General features: G+C 36.0%; 1 protein-coding gene across 1 annotated transcript in view; it reads right to left on the bottom strand.

Moving 5' to 3' along the window:
* Window positions 1–1,094: 1,094 nt before the first annotated feature.
* The window catches only part of ATP6V1G3 (ATPase H+ transporting V1 subunit G3), a 24,861-nt gene continuing 14,118 nt past the window's right edge, over window positions 1,095–11,837 (bottom strand). The window contains exon 3 of the mRNA XM_003792305.2: window positions 1,095–1,313. Within this exon, the coding sequence (XP_003792353.1) occupies window positions 1,140–1,313 (174 nt within the window). The 3' untranslated portion in view covers window positions 1,095–1,139. The remainder of the gene's footprint in view (window positions 1,314–11,837) is intronic.

Raw genomic sequence — 11,837 nt, 5'->3', positions numbered from 1 at the left:
TGAAATATTAAAATATGTGGTAAAATTTTAACTATTTCTTTTAAAAAGAAATAATGATGCTAATAATGTAAAATGATGATCAATTAAAACATTTCAGTTTATGTTTGAAATTAATTATATGGATAGTTTGGCAACAATTAAAATGTATTGGTTCATATTTGTTTAGACTGGAATTAAAATTTGCCTGCATATATTCTTTGAAGATGAAAGACTTTATAGTATCCATGATTCTTAATGTTGCAAATATACAACCTTTCCAGGGAAGCACTTTGGTGAGAATTAGAGAATGTGGATATTGGAGTCATGTGACTGGGCTTGAAGCCCAGCCTGTCTTTCTCTTTTTGTAAATCAGGTACCAATACTGCCTATCCAATAGGATTAAGATAATTCATCCACTAACAAAGTACTTAGTACTTAATGAGAATTTAGCTTAGCTATTACTCGGAGATTGGGTGAATAGTATACTAACCTAGTATATATCTTAGGAGTTTTCTTTATTTTTTAATCCCAAAACATCTGTGCTATCAGCTTAACTTTTTCTTTTATAAATATACTTGAAAGAGTGTAACATCTGGTTAGTTGAGGTAGGCAGATAGAATGGTTATATTCCTTTTAAAGACTAGTTATGTAACCCATCATCCTTTGTCCCTTTGACTAACTAGTCTGTCTCCCCAGTGATCACTGCATTAAAAAAATCCTGGACATGAGCGCATTTTTAAATTGGTGTAAGAGTACTACTAATTATATCCCACTTTAAAAATTATCTTTTAGCAACCACAATTAAAAGTATAATTTATAAATTGATGAAAAGGAGAAGAAAGTTTTTAAAAGCCACACCCACGAAAAAGCTATCATGACCTTGTTCTTCTTTCACGTGTCAAAAAAACATGTTACTTTATATTCTTGACTTACTCCAAGTTAAATGATAAGGTCATAACTGTTACAAGGAAAAATAGAACAGCAGCTTTGCTTTTTTGTTTATCTGTTTAATTCAGTGCCCAGGAATGAATTATGTCAAATATTCTCTGTAGATGTTCAGTAAATTTAAGATCAGCATTTCCACTTCTTTAATATGAATACACAGCCATATGCAACCAGGTGGCACTCACACGCTTTTCTTTGAATGATATGCTGTGCATTTAGTTGGTGCCTTTATAGTTCACGTGGATTTCTGGCTTCATGTCGCAGACCATGCTCAAAAGCTGATTCAGTACGCTTTCCACGCACTTGCTGTAGCGTCCATTCAGTTCTTGTATCTTCCCTAGTGTTTCTTCTTCTATTTCATCGGAGAGATTACTCTGGGAACCCATTATCTACCAAAACAAAATAGAACGCACATTGCATTAAAATGTATTGTTTAATTAAACAAATTTGTCTAGGCTATTTATCAATGACCATTCTGTGGGGTACAACACACCTTGTATTATTTTTTCAGATTATTTTTGTTTGTTTGTTTTTAGAGAACAGACAAGATTACCAATACTAAGAGGGGGAAGGATAAACTCTCCTGAAAAATGAAAGCTGGCCATAGTTGGATGCCTTCATTTGTGCCCACATGGCACAAATTGAATGTAAATTTACAATTATTATAGTATTTTCAGAAGTTCTTTTCTGTCACATTTTTTATGTATTTATAATTCTATTCAGTTTCCATAGCTTCTCTATTGCTTAATTTCTGAATTGCAAATCTGAAAAATAAAGTTGAGTGATACCATTAAACCTACTTTTGATGGTTTTTAAAGAAAAAATAGCTGGTTTTCCTATTTCTTAAATATATGATCTGAACCAATTTTTTTTTTCTAGGAAGATAGCACCACAGTATACCCTGTAAGATATTTTTACATGCACAAGTATATTTTTTAGGGTAATAGATACAATCTTGAAAATTTAATGTAAATGGAATTACCTTCAAATTGAGATATACTTGCTCATTTAGTTATGCTATAATTTTAACATAGCTTAATATATCTTCCTGATTGCTCTTTAATGGGAAGTGATTTCTAGTATTTTCTATAATCTCCTTTTCCCTCTTAGCTTCTCCATCAAGTATTGATTTGACCAAAATACAATTTTATCAGAGGAGTTAACATAAAGAAATCCTGTAGTGAAACACTTCGAAAGTTTTCCTTTACTGAAGCAAACAATCAACTCTTCTTGGGTAAACTCAACTTTCTTATACATGACACTCCCACAGCAAGACAGCTGTTTTTTGTTTGTTTTTCTCTTTTGTGAGTGTTTAGGAAAAGTATGCATTTAATTTAATCCAAGAGACTCCACTAACATTGACTTTGACTTCAAGGTTATTTTACTATTCTAAATTCTAGAGTACATGATCTTACTGGGTCCTAAGCTTAAAATCAAATGTAATCTAGGCTATTAGGTTCATATTCTTTTCTGTTTACAGTCCAAGCAATAAGAGCTTCTCAGTTCAAAGAAAATAATTTTAAGAAGATAGGGCCTCTAAAACATCAAATAACTTTTACAAAATAACATTTTGATATGTGGAATATCAAATGTGAAGGGATATGTGGATTAAATTTCTCTTGCTCATAAGCTTAAAAGTAGAAGAGAACTATTCATCAAAATAATTCTACCATGCTCAAACATTTTACCTTTAAACTTAGAGCCTTCAGTGGGATTATACCAAACTCAAAATTTCCAGCAAGTACATGGCAAGGAGGGTACAGGATTTCTGGAATTTCTAGTTTTCAAAGAGAAGGCAGAAATGCATTTTTTAAAGTGTGATATCTCTTAATTATTGTGATTAACTCAAACTTTAAATACTCTGTGGGGGTGGGGGGAAGAAAAATAAGATCTAAGAATCAGAGACAAGATGGCTACTCAGAAGATATCAGCTGCACAGAAATTTCAGCTGCCAAATCATTTCAGAAAGAAGGAAAAGTTTTAGATGAAAAAGAAAAACAAGCAAACAAATAAACACAGACTGGGCGTAATTCTGAGAAAAGAGAGTCAGAACCTAATAGAGATTCCATGGAAAGAAGTAGAGGAGAGCAAGAAGGAAGAAGAGACCATCAGAGATCACTCCCTGAGAGGCTTGGAGTCCAGGCAAAAGGGTAGGTGAAGTGGTTTGTTTCTCCTTTCCACATAACCTTGGCAGTCAGCAGGCTCCCAAACTGCTGGAGAGCCATTTTATCCTCGTGAACTCAAAAGCTGCTCTGGCCAGTGAACTGGGAGCTTCTTGAGGACAAAGCACCAGGCTACCAGCCCCCTTGGTATTATTTCCCATAACTGCAGACCCAAGCTGAGAAGAAAGATGCCATATTCTCCACCTACTGGGCACCTTAGTCCTCCCCAGGGGATTTCAGCCCCTCAGTTTTCATCTCGCTCATTCCCACAAAAACAATTCCTAAATCTGGGCCCAGACTATAAGAGCCATAGGGGCCACTAGGTTCTGGTGGATCTGTGCGATCCCAGAGCCTGTACATTCTGGATGGACTACCTTCCAGAGAGAGGACCAGAGATGACTGGAGTGCTAGCTTTCCTCTATTCAGACTCTTTTTCTCCCCTTTCCTTCCCCTGCCTACAGAGGCCAAGAGAAATAATTGAGCCAGGCTCATAGGAGCAGCTGCTACCTCTCTGTTGGTGCATCTCCCACACTGAGACTTCCATAGAGAGTGGGGCTCACACCTTTTCTCCTAAAGACCCACAGTGGACTAAGGCCTGCTTGGGCTATGAACTCTCTGCTCATTGGTCCTCCTATGCTGCTTGCCCAGCTGCTCCATCAGATCAGGGCTCACCCTGAAGCAGAGGGACATTAAACTTACTTGAGTACCCTATTGGCAACTCTGGGCCAGCACGCTTCTCCCTGGTCATTCAGGGACTGATTTTGAGTGATCCAGGAACAGGCCTATAGGCCAGATCCTGTACTTCTAGGAGTCAACTAAAGAGAGTACAATGTGGGTCCCAGCTGCAGGGCACTTATGGAGTACGCCTCTTCCAACATAAGGCTGTGTACTCAGAAAGGATCCTGAGAGGGAGAGGGAGGCTCCTAGCTCATAGTCCCATTGCTGGGAAGCTCAGCTAGTTTCCACTTTTTAGAAGATGCCAGAGGAGGACTAAGGGACGGGGGTAGGAGGAGAAGACCAAAACCCACTCCTGACAGCCAGATTGTGAATCTCAGGTGGCCCCTCCTACACAAGCAGACTTTCTGGCTAGGCAGAGCTAGATGCCAGGGAGCAGACATATGGTCCCTGTGTAGACAACTACCTTAGTGGCTTTTGTGAAGCCTGAGTGCAAGCCCACCCAACCTAGTCCCCCACAATCTCATTTTTCCATTCACTTATGCTCTGGTAAATAATAAGAACTCTTATTCTAGAGGCCTGCTTAATACCTAGGGCATTTGAGTGCTTACCTCCTGAGGGGCTAGAGCTGGCCACAGGTCCCCAAATCAACACTGTAGGTGAGGCTCCATGCCCATAGCACAGTGGTTACAACACCACACATACACTGAGGCTGGTGGGTTTGAACCTGGTCCGAGCCAGCTAAACAATGACAGCTGTAATAAAAAATAGCCAGATGTGGATGCCTGCAGTCCCAGCTACTTGGGTGGCTGAGGCAAGAGAATTGCTTAAGCCCAAGAGTTTGAGGTTGCTGTGAGCTGTGACATCATGGCACTCTACTAAGGGTGACATAGTAAGACTCTGTCTCAAAACACAAAACAAAACAAAACACTGCAGGTGCTACTTCCCCGCAAGTGCCCCCTTCTGGCAGGGAGGTCCTTTATAACCCTTTAGCACATGTATTGATTCTATCATACCAAGTGTGATGGATTCTGACTGATAAGCATCACCTTGTGTCTTAGAGATTAAATGAAGCAGGCCAATACAATTCATACTGTTAAGACCATAACAGTAGTGGGGAGAGAGAAAGAATCCCAAATACTTCTATCCTTCCTCACCAACAAGAGACAAGTAATCTGCCCACACTCATAGCTCACCACTGCTTAGTCAACAAATAACTGGCAACTGATAAAACAACCACACTAGGGATATCTATAGCCAAGGTATCCTTTCTTAACCTAGACCACTATCAAATCACCCACAAGCAAAGTTTCTTACACAACATGTGCTACAGATAAACTCTTATAAATGAGGGGAGAAAAAAATCCCCCATCAAAACAAGAAAATAAAAAATAAGCAATAGCCAATCTATGTGGGAAAGAATCAGTGCAAGAACTCTGGAATTATGAAAAATCAAGGCAATAGGATACACCTGAAGAAGAATCCCAGCTCTCTAACACCGGATACCAACAGAAATAAAAATATCAAAATGATAGATAAAAAATTCCAAATATAGATTCTGAGGAATTCAATGACATCCAAGAGAAAATGGAAAGCCAACTCAAAGTAATCAGAAAAGCTATTCAGGAAATGAATGAAAAATTCACTAAAGAGACCAACATATTAACAAAAAATCCAGCCGGTCATGATGCCTCATGCCTGTAATCCCAGCACTCTGAAAAGGTATGATTGCTTGAGATCAGGAGTTTGAGACCAGGTTGAGCAAAAGTGAGACCCTGTATCTACTGAAAATAAAATAATTTAGCCAAACATTGTGGCATATATCCATAGTCTCAGTTACTTGGGAGGCCTGAACTCAGAAGTTTGTGGTTATAGTGAGCTATGATGATGCCTCTACACTGTAGCTTGGGTAACAGACTAATACTCCATCTCAAAAATGAACAAATAGAACTTCTGAAAAAAAAAACCTTATTTAAGGACAAAACACAGTGGAAAGTTTTAAGAACTGACTGGACTAGGCAGAAGAATCTCACAGCTTTAAGACAACCATTTCAAATTTACTCAGTAAAAGATAAAGAACAAAGAATTAAGAGGAATGAACAAAGCCTCCAAGAAATAGGGGATATGACAAGTGGGCAAATGTTAAAAATCACAAGCATCCCTGTGAAATGAAAAAGAAAACATGCAAAGACTAGAAAACCTAGTGGAGGGAATAACTGAGGAAAACTTTCCTGATATTGCTTGAGATTTATTCATACACATACAAGAAGCTGAGTGCACACCTGGGTGATTCATTGCAAAGAGACAGCCAAAGCAAAAATGAAGGAGGAACTTCTGCAAGCTGTGAGGTGAAAACATCAAGTACCTTACAAAGGAAAACCCATCAGACTTACTGCAGACTTCTCCATAGAGACCTAATAAACCAAAAGGGATTGGGGTTGCTTCTTCAGACTTCTTAAACAGAACAACTACCAACCTAAAATTTTTTCCTTGAAAACCTAATGTTCACATATGAAGGAGAAATAAAGACTTTAACAGACAAGCAAACCCATAGGAAATTTGTCAAGACCATATCTTCCCTGAAAGAAATACTAAAAACTTCATTGTGTGTGATTCAGCAAAATAGACACCAACTAGTGGAAAACCAATCAAAAGCTAAGGCTCAGAGCTCATATAGAACAATAGTACAACAGGTAAAACAAAGCCATAAGGTACTATCCAACAGGATGAAGAGAACTGTGTCCCACACATCAATTCTATCAATCAATATGAATGGTCTGAATGCCCCACTCAAGAGAGGCTGGCTAAATAGATGACAAAATACAACTAAAGTATCTGGTATCTCCAGGAAACACATCCTACCCACAAGGACTCAAACAGACTCAAGGTGAAGGGATGCAAAAAAATATTTCATACAAATGAGAATCAAATCAAAAGATAGAAGGTGTAGATTTCTCGTATAAGATAAAGTTGACTTAAAATCAACAAAAGCAAAGATAATAGTAAAGGGAGCAGTTTAACAAGAAGACATAACAATCCTAAATATTTATGTACCAAATAGGAGTACTCAGATTGACAGAGAAAATTCTTCTAGGTTTAAGCAAAATGATAGGTAGCAGCACTGAAGTTGCTGGGAACTTCAGCATCCCACTGACAGAACTGGACAGATTATCTAAGAAGAAAATGAATAAGGAAACACTGGACTTAAAAAGGACTCTAGAACAAATGGGCCTAATAGACGTTTATAGAACATTTTACCCCGAAACTTCTGAATATACATTCTTCTCATGAGCACATGGACTATTCTCCATGATGGATCATATCTTAGGCCACAAAATATTTTTCAACAAATTAAAAAAATAGAAATCACACCAGATATTTTCTCAGACCATAGTGAAAATAAACTTGAAATAAACATTTAACTCTACACAAAGTTGTGGAAATTAAACAACCTGATGCTGAATGATTATTGGTCAAGAATTAAATTAATATATCAATCAAAAGATTCCTCAAACTGAATGACAAAGGGGACACAAACTATCAAAATCTATGAGATTCAGAAAAGCAATCTTATGGGGAAAATTAATAGCCTTACATGCCTACATAAAAATGAAAGACATATCACATGTTAACAACATAATGACACATCTCAAATAACTAGGAAAGGAAGAAAAAACCAAACCCAAAGGAAGAGGAAGTAAAGTAATAGCTAAGGTCAGAGCATATTTAAGAACTAAGCAGAATGAAAAACTAAAAGCTAAAAAGCAATACAAAAGATCAATAAACAAAAAGTTGGGTCTTTGAAAAGATAAACAAAATTGACAGACTTCTTTCTGTATTAACCAGGAATAGACGAAAAAGGACCTAAATAAGCTCAATCAGAAATAAAAAAGAAGGTATTAAAATTGATTGATACAACATAAATACAAAATATCTTCTGTAAATACTATGAAAATCTGTATGCACATGAACTCAGAAATATAGAGGAAATGGACAAATTTCTGGAAACACACGATCTCCAAAGACTCAATCAGGAAGAAATAGAACTCCCGAATAGACCAATAATGAGCATCAAGATTGAAGCAGTAATTAAAAATCTTCCACCACAAAAAATCCCTGGACCAGATGGATTCATATGTGATGGATTCCCATCACAGCTGAATTTTCCAGACCTACAAAGAGATGACATCATATTGCAGAAAGTATTCCATCAGTCAAGAAGGAAGGAATTCTCCCCACTCATTCTACGAACCCAGAATCACTTGGTACCAAAGCCAGAAAAGGACACAACAGAAAAGGAAAACTACAGATCATTATCCTTCATGAATAAAAATGCAAAAATTCTCAATAAAATATTAGCAATTTGAATTCAATAGCCCATTAAAAACATAATCCACCAAGACCAAATGGGTGTCATCCTAGGGAAGCAAAGATAGTTCAACATATGTAAATTGATAAATACATAAATTGATAAATTGTCACATATACAGAAGCAAAAACAAAGGTACATAAATTGATAAATCGTCACATATACAGGAACAAAAACAAAGATCATGTGATTATGTGATCTATTTGGTAGATGTAGAAAAAGCAATCAAAAAAATTCAGCACCTTTTCAGATTAAAGGCCTTCAATAAACAAGGCATATAAAGAATATACCAGAACATTATAAAAGCCATTTATGACAAACTCATAGCCAATATCACACTGAAAGGGGGAAAAGTTGAAAGCATTCATACTAAGAACTAGAGCAAGAGATGGACTACTATCTCCACATTTATTCAACATAGTGCTGGAGGTCCTAGCCAGAGCAATTAACAGAAAGAAATAAAATACATTCAAACTGGGAAAGAATATGTCAAATTATTGCTTTTTGCTGATATGATCACAAATCTAGAAAACCACAAAGACTCCACCAAGAGATTCCTAGAATTGATAAGTTCAGCAAAGTCTCAGGGTAAACATCAATAAACACAGATCAGTAACATTCCTATAAACATTCCTATAACAGTCAATCTGACAGTCAAATAAAAGAATCAGTAGCATTCACAATAGCTACAAAGAAAATAAAAAATCTAGGAATATACTTAACCATAGCACTAATTTCTACAAAGAGAACTATGAAACAATGGAGAAAGAAATAGCAGATGACACAAGCAAATTGGAAAACACATCATGCTCATGGAGTGGTAGAATCAACATTGTTTATATGTCCATACTACTCAAGGTGATTTACAGATTAAATATAATCTATCAAAATACCCACATCATATTTCACATATCTATAAAAAAGGTCATTCTATGTTTATTAGGAATCAGAAAAGAGCTCAAATAGCCAAAGCAATCCAAGCAAAGAGAACAAATCTGGAAGCATTACATTACCAGACTTCCCACATCATTACAAAGCTATAGTGATCCAAACAGTATGGTATTGACATAAAAATAGAGACATAGAGCAGTGGAGCAGAACAGAGAACCCAGATGTAAAACCATTCACATGCAGCCAACTCATCTTTGACAAAACTGACAGCACTATACACTGGGGGATTTATTTAATAAATAGTGCTGAGTAAATTGGATAGCCACATGCAGAGAAATAAGACAGGATCCCTATCTCTTACCATTCACAAAAACTAACTCAACATGGATAAAAGATTTAAATGTAAGGCATGAAACCATAAAAAATATAGAAAACAAGGCAGGAAAAACTTCTAGTTCTTGGCCTAACAGAAGAATTATTACTAAGACCCTAATTGCAATTATAACAACAACAATAAATAAATGGAATTTGATTAAATTAAAACATTTCTTCATAGCTAAGGAAATAATCAACAGAACAAATGAAAACCTACAGCATGAGAAGAAATATTAGCAATCTATACATTCAATCAAGGGCAGAATCTACAAAGAACTCAAGTGAATCCTCAAGAAAAAAGTGGGCAAAAGATATGAATAGAAGTTTTCTACAGAAGATAGACAAACAGGGAATAAATATATGAAAGAATGTTTAACATCACTAATCATTAGAGAACTGAAAATTGAAACCACAATGACGTATCAACTTCTACCCTGTAGAAGGGCTTTCCTTAAAAGTTCCATAAACAGTAGGTGAGGATGTGGATGGAGAGAGAAAGGAATGCTTATCCACTGTTGGTAGGTTAGTATAACATCTACTGAAAACCATATGGAGATTCCCCAAAGTAGACTTACCATTTGATCCAGCCGTCCTCCCTACTGAGTATTTATTTATCCAAGGGAAAAGACATTTTATAAAAAGATACCTGTACTCAAATATTTATTACAACACAATGCACAATTGCAAAGATGTGAAGTCAACTCAAGTGCATATCAATCAATGAGCTGGATTAACAAAATGTGATATATACACATATGTATGTATATATATCTCCATGTATTCCATGGTGTGTATGTGTGTGTATATATATATGTATATATGTATATATATTTCCATGGTGTGGATTCCATGTGTGTATGTGTGTGTGTATACATGTGTATATATACTATACATTCCATGGCGTGTGTGTGTATATATATATTATTCCATATATATATATATACACACACACACTATGTATATTATTCCATACACACACACACACACACACACACACCATGGAATACTACTCAGCCGTAAAAAGTATGAATGGATGCCTTTTGCAACAATTTAGATGGAACTGGAAACAATTACCCTGATGAAGTATCTAAAGAATGGAAAAACAAATACCACGTATACTCTCTATTAAAGTGGAACTAATTGATGAGCACACATGCACAAAGAGAAGTAAAACTCAGTGGAAATCAAGTGGGGAGAGAGAGAAAGGGGTTGGACAAACACCTGCCTGCCTAATGAGTACAATGAACACTATCCGGGTGATGAACATTTATAGACCTGACTTGAGCATTACAAAAGAAGTGATTTATGTAACTAAAATGTTTGTACCCCTATAATATTTTGAAATAAGTGAATAAATAAATAATTACAGAAAAAATTTCCACCTGATCCAAGTTCTTAAGTGGTATAAAGTTAAAACAAACTGCTATGAAACTACTACCTATTTTTCTTTGAAGCAGTATTAAAAATAGTTAATATTAGGTCAGTTTAGTCCAACTACTCTGTATAACTTTGGAAAAATTAGTCTGAACATTAGAGTATTTATTTTACAATAGGAATAATAATACCCACTTGATGAGATTTTAAAATGTAAACTAGACTCATGAGTGCTAAGTGCACACAACAGTAGTGTCAATTTTTGGCTGGGGCTGGGTTTGAACCCACCACCTCTGGCATATGGGGCCAGCGCTATAAAATACTCTTGAGATATAAATTCAGGAAGTCCGATTAAAGACATAAAGATCTTCAGTAGGCCCAACACAACAATTTTCAAGTTTTCTGTTTAGATTCATGGTCTCTTTAACCTTTACTTGTATTAACAACAGATTTAATTTTCCACAGTACTCCAGATTTTTTTAGTCATGTAATATCTTCTTCAGTAGAAGTTGTTATTTAGGACAGCAATGATAAGGTAGGAATAAATAAATCTTCAATAAAACAATATTTGTTGATGTAAAATCCAAATTGGGATACCCATTTCTGTTTGATAAGTTGGGGAATTTGAAAAAAAAAAAATGTATAAAAACAAGAGCTAAAAAAGTAACAGAAAAAGGAACAGCAAGGTATAACACCCACAGCAGGCAGGAAACTGGTTTCTTGGGTCTCCTCCCAGACCTCCTAATGGCCCTGGGTTAATGAGGATGAGATTTAACTGAAATGACAATATGCCTGACATATGGAGGTCATGCCAAGGAAAGAAGATCTGTGCTAATGGTTTTACAATATGCTTGAAGTAGCCGAGGCTTAAACATGCTGACCCTTCTATGTGAGCTTTTGATCAACTAGCTGTAAAATTGGCTTGGAGCTCTAATTATGAGAGTGATGAAGAGTTTTAATTACTTTATTATTTTCCAAAGCAGAGAACAAATATCCTGAACCAGATATACATCTGATAAGATTCTTCTGGAGAAGAAATATTTGAAGAGATTTAGCTCAACCACTTT

The sequence above is a fragment of the Otolemur garnettii genome, unplaced genomic scaffold (assembly GCF_000181295.1).
Source record: "Otolemur garnettii isolate 467f Iridium unplaced genomic scaffold, OtoGar3 scaffold00055, whole genome shotgun sequence".
Taxonomy (NCBI): Eukaryota; Metazoa; Chordata; class Mammalia; order Primates; family Galagidae; genus Otolemur; species Otolemur garnettii.
The sequence above is the reverse complement of the archived record's forward strand: the minus strand, read 5'-3'. Positions and strand labels throughout refer to the sequence as shown.